Below are 20,806 nucleotides of genomic sequence, written 5' to 3'. Positions count from 1 at the left end.
TTATAAAATGTAAGTTTTCCCTAATTTATAACTATCTTGACTCGAAAATTGTTTGCATTAACCTTCAAGTGGTACTGTCACTTTATGAAAGTAATGGGAAATATAAGTACATAATTGTCTTTTAAAATGACATACTGACGTACCGATAACCTTAAAACGTGTCTGTTTTATAAAGTTCATAATGTGAATGCTAGTACCCATACTATATGCTCTCCCTGTCAAGAGATTTTGGGAACCAAACACAACTTTTAGCAAACCAGAGTCTAGGCCGTGTAATCCACATTAAAGTTATATGATCATGTATACGCAATTTAACTATCACCTTTTGTTTAGAGCGACGAGTTAGTGATTCATTGGTATAATTAGATCTTGTAGTCTTTTCGTGCTATAGCCACTTAGTATGTTCGTTCTGTTATAGTATCTTAGTATGTTCCTTCTGTTGTTGTGTATTATATCTAGTATGAACTGAACCTCTAAACTATACCCCTTATAGTTTACCAATGTTTTACTTGAACTGTTATTGAAAAGACTCATTTGTCTACTAAGTTATGCTTGTACTTTAAAAATGGAGTTTTGTTAAACTATGAAGTAACATAACTTTAAAAGAGTTTTTGAAATGTTTTGATAACTTATAGAAGATGGTGGTTGTCGAGGCCAACACAAATAATAACCCTAAATGTTACACACTAAAATAGTGTATAGTGGTAAAGGGATCGAATCCACGGAGATTGGTTCAATTTCTAACTCTATGAAAAATCTCTTTGTAAAAATACTTGTAAAATAACAATAAAAATAAAATGGGGGGTTTTGGTGTTTTGAATACTTGATGCTAACTAGAATTGACTATGATTTAAATAGACAATTGCAACAAAAATAAGAATTTGATGTAAAATCAATAAGGGAAAGATGGTTGACTTAAAGTTTTCTCACTTTGACTTTTGATGAACATATCATTAGAGTTCAATGGTGCAATACTTGTTTTAAATCCTCAATTTGGCTATAGTAATCCAAGGAGCTTGAGATTACCTAGACTTTTCTTAATTGTTGAAATGGCTAGAGAAGCTCATAACAATTTCCTTAGTCAAAGTCACTAATTCCAAATAGCATGTAATTAGTGAAAGTCAACTAGTATTAAGAACCAAAAAGTCACCAAATCCAAGAGAGGTCAAATGCTTTCACCACCATGTTTGAGGAAATGTTTTTATGATTGTGTGAAGTAAAATCAACACAAAAATCATTTGTTGCTTGCTAATTTGAGGATCCTTTACTTAATCAAGAAATTAGCCAACTAATCACCACAAACACATTTAAACTCATGAACTAAAACATACAAGTAATGATAAGATGTTAAAACACAAAACATTTCCATAAAGACTCAAGAACATGTTCATGGACTCTTCAACATTCAACAAAAGTTCAAAGGATTAAACAAAAGTCAACCAAGATTAGTTTAGCCAAGCATGGCTAAACACAAAGAAACAAAGTTAGAGAAATTTGTACCAAACATTAAGCAAGAATCAAGAGGTAAAAATATGGTGTTCTTCAAGGGTTCTTGGCCTTCAAAAGTCTTCAAAACTCCAGAGAGAATCTCCAAAAATCGGATGTGCAAGTGTATGCAAAAGATGGGCACCAACCTTCCTCAAATAGCTCAAAAGAAGGAATTCCGAAATTGCCCCTGCAGGGCCTTGCGCGACCCGCGTGCTGCTGCGCGGGTGGGTTGCGCGGGTGGTACCTGACATGGGCTCCTTTGAGATTTTGGGCCTCTAAAGCATATCCCACTAGCCCATATCGAATCCAATCACCTCCTAGCCCATTTTCTTCAAGTTTTTCTTCATTTAAAGCCCAATTTGACCTCTCTAAATCCTCCAAAGCTCGTGAACTCGCCCGATTAATAATTTTCATACGCTTGAATGTTCCCCCGCATCTTTCAAATTTAAAGCTCAATTCTTCCAAGCCTTCAAGCAATTGACAAGTCCACCCCATGAATCACCTTCATAGCCATCAAGCATGAAATCTCCAATCCCCTTCAAGCCCAATCGCCTCGCAAGAGTGCCGCCCCGTTAGTTTCCAAGAAAATCTGCAATAATGCTCAAGAAACTAGAAAGTACCCCGAAATGATCATAAAAATAACAAAAGGGAAAATATGCATGAAAGTTAACTAAAATGCAAATGAAATGTACTAAAATAAACTATAAAAATAAGTAAATAAAATGAAGCTATCAAATCACCCCAAGCTTAAACCTTACTTGTCCTCAAGTAAGACAAGACTAAATGAACTTGGGATGAACTACCCTAGAAATAAAAAGAATGGATAGAACCATGGAACCTGTTCGATGTTAGTCAACATGGTCAGAACTGATTTCGCTGCTATCTCACAACTTTTTCATCCGATGACAATGGAACCATAAACCACAGCCAGGATAACTCCTTTAGGTGAGTAAGGAGGGATGAGCAGTCGCAGCCTCAATGGAACATGTATACAATGAAGAACATCTGTAGTAGGGAGAAAGCAACTGGATGGGCTCGGGTGGAGCTCTTCTTTAAGTGTACACTCTGATCTCACGTTTGCCGGTTTCTCTCATGTGTAACTAGGTTTAATCGCTCGGGCACCGTTGTAGGAATCAGTTCACTTAGTGTTGGCCCAAACCTCCCGTAGTATCCGACTCGACAGTCTCTCCAACATCACCAATTTGTGAGAAAGAAAAAAAATATAACTCGATCTATATACCATAAAACAAATCTATACAAATGAATATCAAACGTCGGGTGACCAAGATGTTGGGAAATTTGTTCAATAATTGAACCGGCCACCTATCTAAGATAGTTGCGACTGAAAATTTGCATGCTTCATTTTGTTTTTGTTTTTTTTTTTTTTTTTTTTTTTGTATTTTTTTGTATTTTTTTGTATTTTTTTTTTTTTTTTTGTAATTTGTAATGATAAAACCCTTTGACTCAAAATTTGGTTCCCAAAGGTGTGTAGGTGGAACCGAAAGGGTAATGATATAATCCGAATGGCCTAAGTGTGGAAATGACCATGTGTGGAGCATAAAGATGTAATGTAGGCTCCTTTTCAAACTTGTGGTTTTTCAAAGATAATGAAGATGTCCAAATGTGGACTAAAAGACTCTCTAAATTCTAAGAAAATCGCAAAAAGATATGGTGATGTAAAGAGACCGGATATGGATTCTACTCGGGGACAAGCACCAATGCTTCATCCTAATAGTTCAAACATGATCAAGTGTGATCCTCTCCGCTGTAGTGACCGCAAGGCTAAGAACACCCATTGCTATAGTATATCCTACAGTTGTTAGTATTGTATGCATAATTCTTCATGAAAACTACCTGTCCATGATCACTTACCCCTTTAAACTACCAGCATCTGATCCCAAGTATGAAATCCCAAACTGCAGCTAGTGGTCCCGATTCGATGGGTGAGATAGCAACAAGATCCTGGACCAATAATGATACAATAACTGTGAACCTGTTCCATGGCATCCAAGAGAGGTGAGAATAAACAGACAACAAAAATGCATGAATGCTAATGTCTTAAGCTAAATGTTATGCAAAAAATAAAAAGTAGAAAAGAAGAAAATAAAATCTTTTTAAAAATTTAATAAAAAAAAAAATGAATGCAAATTAACTTAAACTAATATGTTATGCAACCTAACTAAAAATGCATGAAAAAGAGTAAGAAAAAAAAGGAAATGCCCCACCCCAAGCTTAAGAACAAGCATTGTCCTCAATGCTTAAGGAAAGGGCGGAAAGGACCTAAATCGGAGGGTCGGGCGGCGGGAAATGTCTGTGGCGGTGGTTTCGTGAAATTACGACCGGTAGAACTCCGCCAATCTTGAATTTTCAAGCGAGGTGGGTGTTGGAAGGTTATATGAGAGGAATGGAGTGGGAGGTCAACATGATTAAATGAAGAAGAAGAGAAGCTGGACATTTTAATCTATGGGTCAAAAAGGGTCAATTTCGGTCAATGTTGGTCAAGAAAAGTCAAAAGGTCAACTCATTAAAACCTTTGGTCAACACCTGGTCAAATAATAGCCAAAAATAGCCCAAATTGCCCAGCACAGTGCGCGGGTCGCGCAAACCTTGCAGTTAAGTCTTGGGCCAATGTCGCTTCATCACACCTGGCCGCGCAACCCACCCGCGCAACAGCACGCGGGTCGCGCAACCCCCTGATCCTGATCTTCATTTTTGCTTCATTTTTCTTCGTTTTTCACCCGTTCTCGCTTTGGAAGGCCCCAAAAACCTAGAAACTCTTGATTTCTTCAAAAACAATTCTTTTGAATCCCAAAAGCATCTTCAAAAGTCATTTATTCAAATTAAAAACACAAAAACACAATGCTTTCCAAAAATGCCATTCTTTAACGTCTTTGGCGAGACGCCTCCAAACTTCACTTTAACACTTTGGGGCGTCCAAATGGACGACATCTTGGACATTTGAATCAAAAACTTCATTGAATGGCTTCAATCGATGTCCATTAACCTTGTAAATTTTCCCCGTGTCGACATTTTTTAATTTCCACACCTCCATTAAGACTCTTTTCTTGTATTTGACTTTCTTTTTACGGGAGAACCATATCGGACTCAAACCTTTGATAATAGCAATCATCCAACCATATTCTTTCTTGTACTTGTTTATTAAGGTGACCAACTCTTCCTTCTTTGACATGGTTTTTGAGTAGGTGACCGGTTGGGCGTCTTCTTTCTTGTGATACGTATCCTTTGAAGAGTCCGACAAATTTATCGCTTCCATCTCTTGTGGTTGGTCTACCAATGGAGTTAGTTTCTTAATGGTAGTGGGTGGCTCAACCTCTCTTTCATTAACCCCTATCACTTCCTCTATAGTTTCATTGTCAGCTTTTTCAATTTCTTCTTCTTCTTTGACAACCTCTTCCACTTCTTCATATAACACTCTTGGGTCATCAAAAATTTTCTCATCATTCAAAGGAATGGAACATGAACTATGCGATGGGCTCTTTTCGGATGGTAATTTGTCTTGAGCTTCCATTAAACTAATTGATTGAGCAATTTGTGTTATTTGTTGCTCTAAGCTTTTGAGGCTAGCTTGGGTTGTTTCCTGAAAAATGTGGGTAGAAGTGGCAATGCTTTTAACAATGTCCTCTAAGGACATGCTTGGCGTTTCAGTTTGTTGAGGAGGGTAAGGATAGGGTTCTTGGAACAATGGAGTTGGTGGGTATTGGTTATTTCCCCAAGTTTGGTATGGGTTTTGGTATTGGTTATTTCCCCAAACTTGGTTGTTGTCCCACCATTGATCATATTGAGGCTTATCATAACTCGATTGGTTTGACAAATAGTAGCTTCCCTTCTCTTGCACATCTCCCCATTCTCCTTGTAAATATGAACACATGTCGGAATGATGTCCATTTTGGGCACAAAAATCGCAAAGAAGAGGTGTGGGCTGCACACTTTGGTCACTTTCAATCATCATAACTAACTGAGCTAGCTCAGAAAGTCGCTCTTCGGTGCAAGGAGTGTTCATCTCCGAACCATACTTCTTCTTTTATTTATTTTTTATTTTTTTTTTAATTTCAGGAATTTAAATTTGAGTACCTGCACAATGAGATCTAGGCATAGAGAAACAAATTGATTAAAAATAAACCAATCCCCGGCAACGGCGCCAAAAATTTGGTGGTTGTCGAGGCCAACACAAATAATAACCCTAAATGTTACACACTAAAATAGTGTATAGTGGTAAAGGGATCGAATCCACGGAGATTGGTTCAATTTCTAACTCTATGAAAAATCTCTTTGTAAAAATACTTGTAAAATAACAATAAAAATAAAATGGGGGGTTTTGGTGTTTTGAATACTTGATGCTAACTAGAATTAACTATGATTTAAATAGACAATTGCAACAAAAATAAGAATTTGATGTAAAATCAATAAGGGAAAGATGGTTGACTTAAAGTTTTCTCACTTTGACTTTTGATGAACATATCATTAGAGTTCAATGGTGCAATACTTGTTTTAAATCCTCAATTTGGCTATAGTAATCCAAGGAGCTTGAGATTACCTAGACTTTTCTTAATTGTTGAAATGGCTAGAGAAGCTCATAACAATTTCCTTAGTCAAAGTCACTAATTCCAAATAGCATGTAATTAGTGAAAGTCAACTAGTATTAAGAACCAAAAAGTCACCAAATCCAAGAGAGGTCAAATGCTTTCACCACCATGTTTGAGGAAATGTTTTTATGATTGTGTGAAGTAAAATCAACACAAAAATCATTTGTTGCTTGCTAATTTGAGGATCCTTTACTTAATCAAGAAATTAGCCAACTAATCACCACAAACACATTTAAACTCATGAACTAAAACATACAAGTAATGATAAGATGTTAAAACACAAAACATTTCCATAAAGACTCAAGAACATGTTCATGGACTCTTCAACATTCAACAAAAGTTCAAAGGATTAAACAAAAGTCAACCAAGATTAGTTTAGCCAAGCATGGCTAAACACAAAGAAACAAAGTTAGAGAAATTTGTACCAAACATTAAGCAAGAATCAAGAGGTAAAAATATGGTGTTCTTCAAGGGTTCTTGGCCTTCAAAAGTCTTCAAAACTCCAGAGAGAATCTCCAAAAATCGGATGTGCAAGTGTATGCAAAAGATGGGCACCAACCTTCCTCAAATAGCTCAAAAGAAGGAATTCCGAAATTGCCCCTGCAGGGCCTTGCGCGACCCGCGTGCTGCTGCGCGGGTGGGTTGCGCGGGTGGTACCTGACATGGGCTCCTTTGAGATTTTGGGCCTCTAAAGCATATCCCACTAGCCCATATCGAATCCAATCACCTCCTAGCCCATTTTCTTCAAGTTTTTCTTCATTTAAATCCCAATTTGACCTCTCTAAATCCTCCAAAGCTCGTGAACTCGCCCGATTAATAATTTTCATACGCTTGAATGTTCCCCCGCATCTTTCAAATTTAAAGCTCAATTCTTCCAAGCCTTCAAGCAATTGACAAGTCCACCCCATGAATCACCTTCATAGCCATCAAGCGTGAAATCTCCAATCCCCTTCAAGCCCAATCGCCTCGCAAGAGTGCCGCCCCGCTAGTTTCCAAGAAAATCTGCAATAATGCTCAAGAAACTAGAAAGTACCCCGAAATGATCATAAAAATAACAAAAGGGAAAATATGCATGAAAGTTAACTAAAATGCAAATGAAATGTACTAAAATAAACTATAAAAATAAGTAAATAAAATGAAGCTATCAGAAGACATAAGAAATCTTTTGAAAGATGTCTATAACAAACATTTACACAATTATCATTGTGTTCAACTTGTATTCCCCCCCCCCCTAAAAGCATTTAAAACAGTTTAAAAGATCGATTACAGGGTATGAACTCACCTGATGTGGGTGATCCAAACGAATACGTGCGTAAGGATGAGAAGCTCCACGAATGAAGTCCCAAGACTTAACGAGTCCTAAATGACATATAATGGCATATAGTGACTTAAATATAGCGTTTAGAGGCAACTAAATGCAAGGAAACACCTCATGGGACTAGGAAACACTTGAAATGAAGTGTTGAATCACATGTGATTGTTCAAGGGAGAGTTCACGACTACCAATGGAGTTTACGGCCATGAGTTTACGGACAAGGGAGTTTACGGCCATAAAATCATGGTCAATTATGCCAAAGTGTGTGTTTCAAGGTCCTACAACATCCATTAAGGGTTCAAGGTCAAAGGTTTGGACTTAGGAAGGGTTTGCGGCCAAATTGGCATACTTATAGGGGTTTACGGCCATGGGAGATTGCTTGGTCGTAAACTCCTTTTGTTCTTGTATTCTTGATGGTTTAAAGGCTCTAGTAAGGTGTTTCAACTAGATAAAAATTTAGGGAAAAGCGTACTCACGATATTGAAGCTTGAAAGGGTTGATTTTGGACCAAAACACTAGTGTATGTTCGTGGAGTTCTTGGTGGAAGTTGAAGATTTGAAGATCTAGTTAATAAGATGATTTCCATGGATAAAATCATGAGATGATACTAGATTAAGAAGGATTAACAACAAACCAAAGGAATAACACTTACATTTTTGATGATCTAGGATGAAGAACTCGATGATACTTGAGAGAGAAATGGAAATTATTGAGTTGGAAAGGTAAGAATGAAAGGAAAGAGTCTTTAAGGGGGAGTTTATGGCTAGCCTTGAGTTTACGCCCGTAAACTCAAGTGTCTTGGCCGTGAATTCCTTTTTGGGTGGTCTTAAGGCTTGAATGTTGCACAATGTCTCTAGCAGGTACTTTCCAACACTTATTCCTTAAGTGTAATTGGCTAAAACGCCTTAGAATGACCTTTTAACAAGGCTAGAACTCATTACTAATGAGTCTAACACTCAGTTGAGTTGAATGAATGAGCTTTCAAAGCAAACATTTTTAAGGTTGTCACATCATCCCCCCCCCCCCCCGTTAGATGGAATTTCGTCCCGAAATTAGCTTTCTTAGTTGCACTACTGGGGTTGTGCTTCTCTGATTTGCAGAATACCCACTCGTAGAGCTTGCAACTTTACCCTGGAGTTCATGATAGTATTCATACTTGGTCCATCTATCATTACCTTGTGTATACAAGTCGTATAAAAATAGGATTAGTAAGATGGTCGTATGTGCGACTCTGCCCCAGGTCCACAACCAAACAAGGAACAGGAGATAGGGCGGAAACACACATACTAGATCTGCGTAATCATAACTATAAACCACCCTTGCGTATACACTTGATAGTGATAGGTGGGCTATATTCGTCCTTAGCCTCTGTGCTCGAACTTAGTCTGCTGGACGAGTGGTATTTCATGATGGTTTGTGGAACATACAACGGCAAGGCTTCGGACGACAAAGTACCCTTCGCACGAGTACTTTGGGGTTTAGAATATGAAAGATAAAATTGAGGTTTAGGTCGGACTGTCGATACGAATGACGAAGGCTTCGCGAACTTGACGGTCGAGGCGATAGAAACATATGAACTTAGTATGTGAGGACCATGCCAATTCATGACGAATGATAGTAACAGACTCTTTATTGAACAAAGTTTTGGCCGATTTGAAAGAAACATATGTTATACGATGATGTACCCCTAGTGTTCGACAATGTACTCTTTGTAAATGTTCTAGTGCTTTCTGTTTTCCCTTTGATGTTAACACTTCTACGTATCATACCGCTACGTGTGAGTACATATAATGAAAGTGCTTTGATAACTAGTGTTGATACTTTATATCATGATCCTCCTCGGTACCATTACGATCGCCTGTCATATACAAGTTATGAATAATTAAGGTGAATAAGACAATCGACTGAGTAACTCTGCCTCAAATCCACAACCAAACAAGGAAAAGGAATTAAGTCGGAATCACTCACTCTGAGTCTGCAACATCTTAGTTATGCACAACCATGATGTATATGCTAAGCCAACATAACTTCTCTAAACGGATCATTTAGTTCTTTTGAATATTGTGATCTATTTCAATATGTGAGTTATTATAATTAATTTTTAAGTGTTTTACCCAAGTTTTAATCTTATATATAAATATAAATTAATTTTTAAAGTAATTACTATTTCGAAAACGTGTCACTGCTCGCTGACGACTATGGGGTTGATTCTCTGGCAGTGATCATCAGAATTCGTCCATCTACTCCTGAGTTCTTAGTTATTGGGCGGTCCCTCTGGTAGTGTCCAGTCTCACCACAACCATATCACGCTTGGTTTTCTTCAGCTCCAGGGACTTGGGAGATCGGTTGAGTCGGTGCCTTGCAGAAACGGATTGTGTGTCACTTTTTGTGGCAGTTCAGACACTGCATTTCCCGGCATACTCCGGTGTGGTGATAGTTGCGCTTTCCACACTTCAGGAGAGTTCCAACATACCTACTGGCAGGTGTTGGAGCAGCAGGCGTTGTAGCAGCGTACATAGTACTCGCTTGTTGCTCTTGTGGGGGTTCCTGTGTTGTTCGCTTCTTCTTCCTCTTGTTCCCCGACTTCTGATTATAGTCCTTTCCCTTTGATGGCTCAGGAATGAGGACTTTTATACCATGGCAGACTCCATGGTCAATGAGTCGTTGGGCCAGGCGTTTGGCACTATCGAATGTGGTTGGGTTAGAAGACAATACATCTCCATGGATCGGGACACTTAAACCCCAGATGTATCTTTCTATCTTCTTGCTCTCCAGGGTAACCATACCGGGGCATAGTGCTGCCAGGTTACTAAATCTGTCAGTGTAGGCCACTATGTCTAAGCCGACCATCATGAGCTCCCATAGTTCTTGTTCCAGCTTTTGAACTTTGCCCAACGGGCAATATTCTTCCAGCATTAACTCTTTTAGGTTTTTCCAACCTATTGAGTTAGACACTGATAGGGTCAGTGACTTAACATGGATATTCCACCATGTTAGGTCTCTGTCGGAGAAGGTGCAGGCAGCAAACTTCACTTTGCTCCCTTCTGCGCACGAATAGATTGCGAATACCGAATCTGTTTTCTCAAACCATCACATCAGAGTGATGACTCCACCATTTCCATTGAAGGAATTGGGTTTGAGGTTCATGAAGTCTTTATACGAACACTCCCTTGGGTGTTCGTGAGAATCTTCGGGGTTTGCTAAGTGGGTACCGCTACCAGATCCGAAGGTACCACTTTCGCCGAAGTGAGCTAGAGCAGTTGCCACTACGGAGGATATCGTTGCTTGGAGAGCATCGGTATCGAATTGTGGCGGAGGTAGTGGCGGTTGAGTTAGAGTTATCGGAGTAGTGTGTCTGTTTGATATGCGAGGAGGCATCTTTTCTAAAAGAATACAAAGATGAAATGGGATAAGTCGATAGCAGTGGAGATAAGCCAAAAGCTGAAAGACAAGGTTATCCTAGTTCTGAGTGTATGTGGTCCTGAATTCTACAGGATTCTTGAAACAATTCAAAAAAGAGTATATACCTAATAAACTTTATTAATTTTGGAATGGCTATCCTCGAATGAATATTTGTGACCTAAATAACTGTTACCAGCTGCATGTAAAAAAATAATCCTAACACATAATGTGAGTATTGTTTTCACTAACTCATTAAGTTAACCACGATTATTATTTATTAGTGTGACGCATATGACGTTGTGCTTACTTCGGTTGATCCTTCTTTGAAAACTTCTCATGAACTTGCCCTTTTTCCTTATAGATTCGTATGTTGTCTACTATGAGGAAGTGGTTACATCTATCTGGGTTTGTCGTGCGAGAATGGATGTAACTAACGAATCTATGAGATTTAAGGTAATTTTATGGGGTGATCCTTACAGAGTCCTTCAATAATTGTACAATGTATACAAGTTGTATATAATTTAAGATTAAATAAACCTTCGAATAAGTGATCCTACTCCAAAACCACAACCAAACAAGGAACGGGTAGTGAAGCGTAGATCACAAATTCTAAGTCTATAAGATCTCAATTATATAAAACCTTGGGAGTACACATTGCAAGATTATAGACCTATCTGTAAATATCTTTTAAGTTATCACGTAACTTATTTATATAGTGCCTAAAATATTTCTATAGTATTTTAACTCTATGTACTTGATCTAGAATTCTCTTGACTAATGTGAGGTAAGTTTTAAGACTGTTGCAATACCACATCACTCCCAAACACATGTGGGTTACATCTCGAATGAATATAGTTGATCAGACTATATTGATCCTAGTTATGCTTACATAATTGTCTAGGTTTGACCGCAATGTTCAACCTTTAAATACTTCTGTTCTGTTCTTCTTGTGATACTTGTTCTAGTATGTATACATGTATAAGCAAGTAGGTATATTTTTATAACTTATCGTTATATTCTTAAAATATATTATTATCCAGAGCACTTAAGCCCCATTGTATTTATAGTTGTATGTCTTTTATCGGTTGAGACCGACATTGTGAATAACGGGAACAGGGGAAGCCGGATGGAAGCTGGAAGGATAATACGCTTTCAGGGTCAAAGTCATCAAGGGTTTTGTGATGTTGGAGGAGTGGTGGCGGAAGATAGTAGATATTCGGAGAGGGATAGGAGCAGGATGGAGGCAAGGCCGCATAAAGTTTTATGTGGTCTTGAGTGGTTGTGTGGAGTTGATGAATTTGTTGATTGTTTTAAAGAGGAAAACAAAACTAGATTAGATAAATTATTGTAATTTTAAGAGAGTATTTGTGGAAGTTATATTTCTTTTAAATGAAATTACCAAATTATCCTTATTAATTTAATAAATGATTTATTTTTTCCTAAATTCTTATTGATTCATTCATCCACACAATACTTAGTTATAATACTTGAACATCTCTCTCTCTCTCTCTCTCTATATATATATATATATATATATTCATCAACACAATAATTAGTTAGAATACTTGAACCTCTCTCTCTCTCTCTCTATATATATATATATATATATATATATATATATATATATATATATATATATATATATATATATATATATATATATATATATATATATATATATATATATATATATATATATAGGTTCAATGGAAAATAAAAACCCTAAAAATCAAAAAAATGCATAAGAAAAATACTTAGATATCACAAAACTTTTTTTTTTTTTTAATTTTTTTTATGAAAAAATCGCAGGTTTTTAAGTAAATTCGCTGATTTTTTTTTATTTTTTTTTTATTTTTTTCAGCGAATTTATTAAAAAACCTGCGATTTTTTTATAAAATAATTAAAAAAAATTGTAATCTCTAAGTATTTTTTTATGTATTTTTATGATTTTTAGAGTTTTTTTAAGGTTTTTTTTGTTTTCCAAATAACCCTTCCCTATATATATATATATATATATATATATATATATATATATATATATATATATATATATATATATATATATTAGAAAGGTATCAATGATGCGGTCGATATAAGACTAATATATAATACTTTCGACATTAGTTTAGTACAAATATCGTTAAATCTATTTAAAATAACATTATAAATAGTCGTTTGGTCGTTTAAGTAACTATTAATGGTGCACTATTAATGGTGCTTTTTGAAAAATCAATTACTATAAATATGAGACTGTAGACTCTTATATTTCTTGCATCGAGTCTCTTTCAAGAGCTTTTCTCCTCTCACCCTCGAGCATTTCGTTCCCTCGTGATTCGACTTCTATTTCTATAGTTTTAGTATAGTAAATTAAATGTTGAAGCGCTGCAATAATATTTTTAAAGGAAAGATTCAGTGATGCAGTTCTGATCATGAAGTTCTAAGTTTTCGCTAGAAAACCCTGTCATCTTAGAGGAAAAACTAAGTCGTTAGTAGCAAATCCCGGGAGCACCAGAGAGCCTGAGAAATAGATTTTTCGATATCGAAGTTTTGCTCGCGTAATGTCCCATTTTTTGTCAAATAATTTGTAAGTTAAGTTATGCTTCTCGTGCTTTAAATATAACTTACATTTATGTTTATAATATTTATTATGAATCATAATTATGATTTATCATTAATACCAGTTGCCATACTGATTGATCTTTTTACAGGAATGATGACAATGTAAGATTAGTGATGTGTTTAAATTGGATTAAAACTTGTACCATTGAATAACCATTTGTTTTTGTTTTTTTTGTTGTTTTTTTTCCGGTTTTCATTCAATAACCATATTAAATAAGGAAAATGTCATTTTAACCCTAAAATTTTTTTTTTAGTTTTAATTTTTAAATAGTCACTTTTTTTTTCATCACTTTAGAGGACCTAAGTTTATTTTACAGGTTAAATAAATCTTTTAACCTTTTATAATAGGTAACTAAGAAGTATATAATATTTTGTTAATGTAGAAGACCAAATAGTGAACTGTCATGTGCATTACAAAAACACTTTCTCCTAAAATATGAAGAACTTGGGCTTTTGTGCTCAAGACCTCACAAGTGTTCCTCGATCATCCCCACCGTCGTACATCCAAATCCATTCTCATCTTCAAATAATTACCCTGTTACTTTCGCAGGTCAAAAACCACGATTCTTTTCCTTGATTTCTCAATCTACTGAAGTGTTGCTGCTAATTTCCTACTCCGTCGATTTTCCTAGTTTGATTTCTCTCACATTACTACGACCCTGTTTCAATCTCAATCTGAAACCCACTTGGAGTTCGTTGAACGTATTAGATATAGAGATTCAATAGGTGCGTTTGCAACCCCAATGACAAAAGAAAGACCTAAAACCTGATTATCATCACTATCACCAAGAAGCTCCATTAAAATATTCAAATTACCACCTCTTGCCACCGCATGAACAAAAATCTCTTAGTATCATATGCATTGTAGTTTGTACTATGCTCAATAGAAGCATAAAGACTTGAACCTAAACTATCCATTCGAAATATTTCTATGGACAGGGACCATATCGGTTAAAATCTTTGATGATGCGTAATTGGAGTTGACTCATCCACAGTTTCGCTATTTATCTATACTAATAAATAAAACCCATTTTCTGCCACATGTCATGTCCTCATTAATTTGGACACATGATATTTTAATAGATTTTTAGAATTTATTTATTTCCACATGGAATTTTCTGATTTGTTCACATATCATAACTTATTTCGGTTACAATTGAGAGAAATAAATGCGAAAAAGAAATGATATATTTATAATGTAATAAATGACATAATAAATGATATATTTATAATGTACTAAATTACGAAGAATTTTGGTTATTTTACTAGATTTTTTTGGTTTCCACTTTCCACCCATGGAGCGAGATTCAGAAAACAAAAAGCGCGCCAATTCGTTCACATAAACGCCCTCACTCCAAAATCCGATATCGCCGTCGCACCGCCACCGTCATGGGAAAGCAAAAACAACAAGCTATTTCCCGTTTCTTCGCTCCCAAACCAAAGCCATCTTCTTACCCAACGTCAACTTCGCCTCCATCGTCACCGCCGCCGTCGCAATCACCTCTACCGAATTCATCAACACCTCCCCCTAAAATCTCCGCCACCGTCACATATTCTCCTCTTAAACGCCTTCGTACCTCCCAGCTCATATCCCCGATCAAAAAACCCTCCAAAACCCCCCGATTATCCCCCAATCCCGACCTTGCGGAATCTTCTCGAACTAAACAATCTCCACCCAGTGAAAACCCTAAACCCTCTTTGTCGAATCCCACTCTTCACGAAAAGTTTCTTAGTAAACTTCTAGAACCTTCTGAAGAAGATACAGCTAATGTTCTTACTGCAGATGCTAAGGCTCCATTAAACCCCAAATACACCCCATTGGAGCAGCAGGTAGTAGAGCTTAAAGCTAAGTACAAAGACGTTCTTTTAATGATTGAAGTTGGTTACAAGTTTCGTTTCTTCGGTGAAGACGCTGAGAATGCCGCTAGGGTTTTGGGAATCTACGCACACATGGATCACAATTTCTTGACAGCTAGTATACCCACTTACCGATTAAACGTCCATGTGAGGAGACTAGTAAGCGCAGGGTACAAAGTGGGCGTTGTTAAACAGACTGAAACCGCAACAATCAAGGCTCACGGGTCAAATAAAATGGGTCCATTTTGTCGTGGATTATCAGCATTGTACACAAAGGCCACACTTGAAGCATCTGAAGATGTGGGTGGAGGAGGAGAAGAAGGGTGTGGATCATGTAATAACTATTTAGTTACTGTCGTTGAAAATGTAAATGTTGGTGACGACAAGGGGAATAATGAAACTGGAGTTGATGTGAAAATTGGGATTGTTGCTGTTGAAATTTCAACTGGAGATGTTATTTTTGGAGAATTTGATGATAACTTGCTAAGAACTGGGCTTGAGGCTAAGATATTGAGCTTGTCTCCTGCTGAATTGCTTCTTGTTGATCCCCTATCTAAGCTAACAGAGAAGGTAGTTGATTACTTGATTTCAACTCAATAAAACTTTTATACTTGTGTAAATATTGAATAAATTTTTTTGCTAATTGAATCTCTGTTTTCATATTTAGTTTTTACTAGCATACGCGGGACCCGCTTCAAATGTCCGGGTGGAACGGGCCTCTAGAGACCGCTATACAAATGGTGGAGCACTTGCTGAAGTATTGTCATCTTTTGATAAAATAGGTGATAGCCTTCTAAATGATACTCAAAAGGAAAAAACAAAATGTCATCATGCAACTGAGGTGTGTGCTTCTTGTTATCTCTTATTATGATGTACATTTGTTACTTTTGTTAAATCTAATCCCTCTTTATGTGTAGGCGATTATGGGTATGCCTGATTTAACTGTTCAAGCATTAGCATTGACCATTGACCATCTGAAACAATTTGGTTTTGAGAGGATTTTGTGTTTGGGAGCTTCATTTCGCCCTTTTTCAAATGATTTGGAGATGACACTTTCAGCCAATGCAATGCAACAATTAGAGGTTTTGAAGAACAACTCTAATGGATCTGAATCTGGCTCATTGTTTAGCTGTATGAATCACACTCTTACTACATTTGGCTCAAGGCTTCTCAGACACTGGGTATACTTAATATGTCTTATTAATCATTATGTCATTTTGTTGTAACAGTTAAAAAGGTGTCATTTTGTGATACAGCAAATCTAATGTTTGCTAATTGGGTCCCACCTCATGATCCAGGTGAGTCATCCTTTACGTGACGGAAGCATGATCAGTGCACGTCTGGATGCTATTTCTGAGATTCTTGAATCAATGGGTTTTTCTAAAAAATTTAATGATGGAAATGGAAGACACACTGATGTCAATCTTCATCAACTTCTTAGTTTAGTTCTTACTAATTTAGGAAAGTTACCTGATATTCAACGTGGAATTACTAGAATCTTCCATCGAACTGCCACAGCATCAGAGGTAATAATGAGTTGTTGCTTTTCAACTTAATGAGCTTAATGGGTTAAGCACATAATCTAGACAGTTATATATGACTGTTTTTTATACAGTTCATAGCAGTCATTCAAGCCATCTTAGTGTCTGGAAAACAACTTCAGAAGCTTCAAGTTGAAGAAGACAATGAAGTCAACCATGTGGAAAAGACCATTCAGTCCCTGTTGCTAAAAAAGTTGATTCTGACTGCATCATCATCCAGCATAATTTCCACATCAGCAAGGCTGTTGTCTGCCTTGAATACAGAAGCTGCTGAACAGCGTGATATTTCCAATCTGTTTGTCGTTTCTGAAGGTCGATTTCAAGAGGTAATTATAAATAAAGTTATATATATTTATATGATCTCTAATTTATCTTCATTTAATTATTTATAACTGTTTTATAACTGATTACCAGATTGCTACAGCAAGGAATAAAGTGAAACAAGAAAAAGATAAGTTAGATTTATTAATTAATATATACCGCAAACAACTGAAAAATCAGAAATTGGAATTCATGAGTGTGTCTGGGACGACACATTTGATAGAGGTAATTTATATATTTTTATAAATTATAATTCATATTATCTATAAATATTTTTTTGACTGAACATCTTCACAGTTACCAGCAAATGTAAAGGTGCCTTCGAACTGGGTGAAGGTTAACAGTACCAAAAAGGCAATACGCTATCATGCACCGGAGGTATTAACAGCTTTAGACCATTTATCATTAGCAAGTGAGGAGCTTGCTATCGTGTGCCGTTCCACTTGGCAGAAGTTTCTAGAAGAATTCACCGGTTTCTATCAAGACTTTCAGAGTGCTGTTCAAGCCCTAGCATCCTTAGATTGCTTACATTCTCTTGCTCTACTTGCAAGAAAAAAGGTTTCTTTCTTCTAATGTTATAAATTTGAGAACGAATTACATTTTTGGTCCCTTAGTGTAACTGATGTTTGCATTTTTGGTCCCTTATTTTTGACCGATTCAACTCTATTAGGATTACACTCGCCCTGTTTTTGTTGATGATAATGAACCTGTTCAAATCTGTATATCATCAGGTCGTCATCCGGTATGTAACATCATTTTTTTTTTTTTTTTAAAAATATATATATTTATTAGCATGAAATGAATATAAACAGGTTATGGAGACAATGTTAGAAGACAATTTTGTTCCAAACGATACAAATTTACATTCAGAAGGAGAGTATTGTGAAATTGTGACGGGACCAAATATGGGTGGAAAGAGTTGTTACATACGACAGGTGGCACTGATTGCCATCATGGCACAAGTGGGTTGTTATGTGCCTGCCACGTCAGCAAAGCTCCATGTATTAGATGGGATCTACACACGAATGGGGGCTTCTGATAGCATCCAACAGGGAAGGAGCACGTTTCTAGAAGAGTTAGGTGAAGCTTCTAACATACTTCACGCCTGCACAAACCGTTCTTTAGTGATTCTTGATGAGCTTGGGAGAGGCACTAGCACGCATGATGGTGTAGCCATTGCTTATGCTACACTGCAGTATCTTGTAGAACAAAAGAGATCCATGGTGTTGTTTGTGACTCATTATCCAGAAATAGTTAATATGACAAAAGGGTTTGGTGGGCGTGTGGGGTCTTACCATGTTTCATATCTGACATCATCATCATCGCAAAAAGACGAATCTAACCCTTCTGGTTCCGACTATGAAGATGTTGTTTATCTTTATAAGCTTGTTCCTGGTGTTTCCGAAAGGAGCTTTGGGTTTAAAGTTGCACAGCTTGCTCAGGTCAGTTTGACTTTTGACTTTTGACTTTTTGAGATGGTCAAACTTCATCTTTTATGTTGTGTTGTGTTGCAGATACCTTTGTCATGTATAAATCGAGGGAGTGAGATGGCAGTGAAATTGGAGGAGGTGGTGAGGGACAGATGTAAAAGCAGGTTGGCAATGGCAGATAAGAATTTACAAGAAATATTTTCAAATTTGGATTTGGCATTTTTGGAAGATGTTGATCCTGTAAAAAGGTTTGAGCGTTTGAAGCATGCCAGAAGCCTTGCACTTGCATTGAGAAATTAGTAAAAAGAGTTTTTCATTTTGTTTCTGCTTCTAATGTTCTTGTAAGACACTATTTCAATGGTGGTTGAGATGATGATGTAAATTAAACTTGGTGTGAGAGTGATCAGATATATATTTATCTAGTCAAAAATGTCTTTTACCAGGTATAATCACCATCTATTTGTAATAGAGAAATTAAATATCTCTTATATTTTATTCTTATTTATCTTCCTACCATATTGACACATTTAATGAAACTAATTTAAATTTTGTCCACTTGTCAATATTTAATGTGGATAGGAGGATAGTAGGATTAAAATGTAGGAGGATTTTTAATTTCTCTTTGTAATAGGAACAATGTGTTCGTGTTGTTTGAATCGGAATGCATTACATGTTTGGTTTGGTTGGTGGAAAATGGAATACATTTAAATCATATTTGTTTGTTATTTTCTATTTGGTTTGTAAATTGACCGGTTAAAATTGGAATGTAAATTATGTTAATCAGTGATACTGTTTTTGTCATAAATTTCATTAAATAGTACGAAGATGGCCAAAAGACGTGCAATCACTTGTCATATATTAAGAAAAAAGAAAATTCAAGAAATAAATATCGATTTTATGAAGCTAATTCTTTCTTGGCTATCAAAGGCATCGATTAGATTAGAGATGCCAACCTTTAATAGAGTTCAAGAAAAGAGAAACTGGACCAGAAATGGATGAGGTCAACTCTTATCAAGTGCAAGTCAACAAAGAGATCAAGATCCAATTTGTAGGCTTACAGTGGTCTAGTTAAAGCTGTATGTTTGTGTTGTCTCAAGTATTCGATTGTTTTGTTTGACTTTACCTAATGATGCAGGTAAGAGACAAAGAAATTGGTGATGTGTGAGACAAAAAAAGGAGTAAGAAAATTACAAGTCTTTTCTTATTGAAATATAACATTATGCACCAAAACAACAGCAAATTTTTATCTTCAGTAACACAAATATAAAGCATAACTCCCACGATGTTCAAGAAAAAGGCAACAACATTTTGCCTAACAAAAACTTGTAATGTTCAGTGTTCTGATGAAGAAACAAATACAACTCAATAGTCTTTGTTCCCAAAGTTCTTGCACCATATCTGTGATGGAACTGGCCGAACAGGCATATGTGGTCGTTGCTGCAATATCATTATACACACAAAGCAGAATCAGAGTATGCAGATATAACAGAGATTAGATGAGACCAAAATGCAACTTCTTTGGTTAAGTATCACATAAACTGAAAGTTAACATCTTGCATACAGAAGTACAGAACTAAGAAGTAAGAACCTAGAGTGTAACTGTGAACCTGGATAGACTACCATGGTAACATGACAATGATGCAAACCCATAGAAATCGAATTTGAATACAAAAGATCAAACTAGGGTGAAGGAGATGATGAACTTTTGATGAATAGGGCTTCTTAGTTAAATCGTTGTCTATGGAGCTACTATGATTGGGGCTCTGCTACCACAGGGGAGTGACCAAACAGACTAGATAGAAAGCCAACAGCAAAACCCAAACGGATCAAAGATGAAAAAAGTTTAAAATGATAAATCCCGAAAAAATTTACTACCAAGAAATTCACTATAAGCACGCAAGCTGGAACTGAGGCCCGTGAAATTTCAAACCCTAATTTTTTTTTTTTTTACAATATAAAGTCAAGGTACGCCTAAATCCAGATCTCCCACATTGTAAGTACTGAATTTCTATAAAAACTAGGGGGGAAACATTTGAGTAGAGGGATAGATGATCGGTATATAGAAACACACCTCAAGCTCCGCAGATTTCATGGCGATGGGGATGCAAACGAGGAAAATACCAGCCATAGCGATCGCTGTGTTGCGCTTCCAGTGCAAGGGGCGACAGTTCGGACCACCGCTCATAGTCCACACCTTGGTCCTGAAATCCCCTCCGCCATGGCCGTGGG

General features: G+C 36.5%; 2 protein-coding genes across 2 annotated transcripts in view; one reads left to right on the top strand and one right to left on the bottom strand.

Moving 5' to 3' along the window:
- The first annotated feature begins 14,718 nt into the window (after window positions 1-14,718).
- Window positions 14,719-19,078, top strand: MSH3 (homolog of DNA mismatch repair protein MSH3). Its single transcript, XM_078971302.1, has 10 exons — window positions 14,719-15,855; window positions 15,953-16,126; window positions 16,203-16,466; window positions 16,584-16,811; window positions 16,901-17,152; window positions 17,241-17,372; window positions 17,445-17,705; window positions 17,818-17,889; window positions 17,960-18,589; window positions 18,662-19,078. The coding sequence occupies exons 1-10, from the start codon at window positions 14,818-14,820 to the stop codon at window positions 18,875-18,877; spliced, it is 3,267 nt and encodes a 1,088-aa protein (XP_078827428.1). The 5' UTR covers window positions 14,719-14,817; the 3' UTR covers window positions 18,878-19,078.
- A 678-nt stretch (window positions 19,079-19,756) lies between these two features.
- LOC145013274 (uncharacterized) overlaps window positions 19,757-20,806 on the bottom strand; it is a 1,189-nt gene continuing 139 nt past the window's right edge. Inside the window, exons 1-2 of the mRNA XM_078972081.1 lie at window positions 20,649-20,806; window positions 19,757-20,014 (exon numbers count right to left, since the gene is read on the bottom strand). The exon at window positions 20,649-20,806 is cut by the window's right edge and continues 139 nt beyond it. Of these exons, the coding sequence (XP_078828207.1) occupies window positions 19,940-20,014; window positions 20,649-20,806 (233 nt within the window). The 3' untranslated portion in view covers window positions 19,757-19,939. The remainder of the gene's footprint in view (window positions 20,015-20,648) is intronic.

This window comes from Lactuca saligna, chromosome 8, assembly GCF_052625555.1.
Source record: "Lactuca saligna cultivar CGN05327 chromosome 8, ASM5262555v1, whole genome shotgun sequence".
Lineage (NCBI taxonomy): Eukaryota > Viridiplantae > Streptophyta > Magnoliopsida > Asterales > Asteraceae > Lactuca > Lactuca saligna.
This window is presented reverse-complemented; position numbering and strand designations above follow the sequence as displayed.

Bases quoted from the DNA above. Each gene is read 5' to 3' on its own strand.
- MSH3 (XM_078971302.1), top strand. From the start codon at position 14,818: ATGGGAAAGCAAAAACAACAAGCTATTTCCCGTTTCTTCGCTCCCAAA. The intron at 15,856-15,952 runs GTAGTTGATTAC...TTTCATATTTAG, and splicing joins TATCTAAGCTAACAGAGAAG to TTTTTACTAGCATACGCGGG. The intron at 17,153-17,240 runs GTAATTATAAAT...ACTGATTACCAG, and splicing joins CTGAAGGTCGATTTCAAGAG to ATTGCTACAGCAAGGAATAA.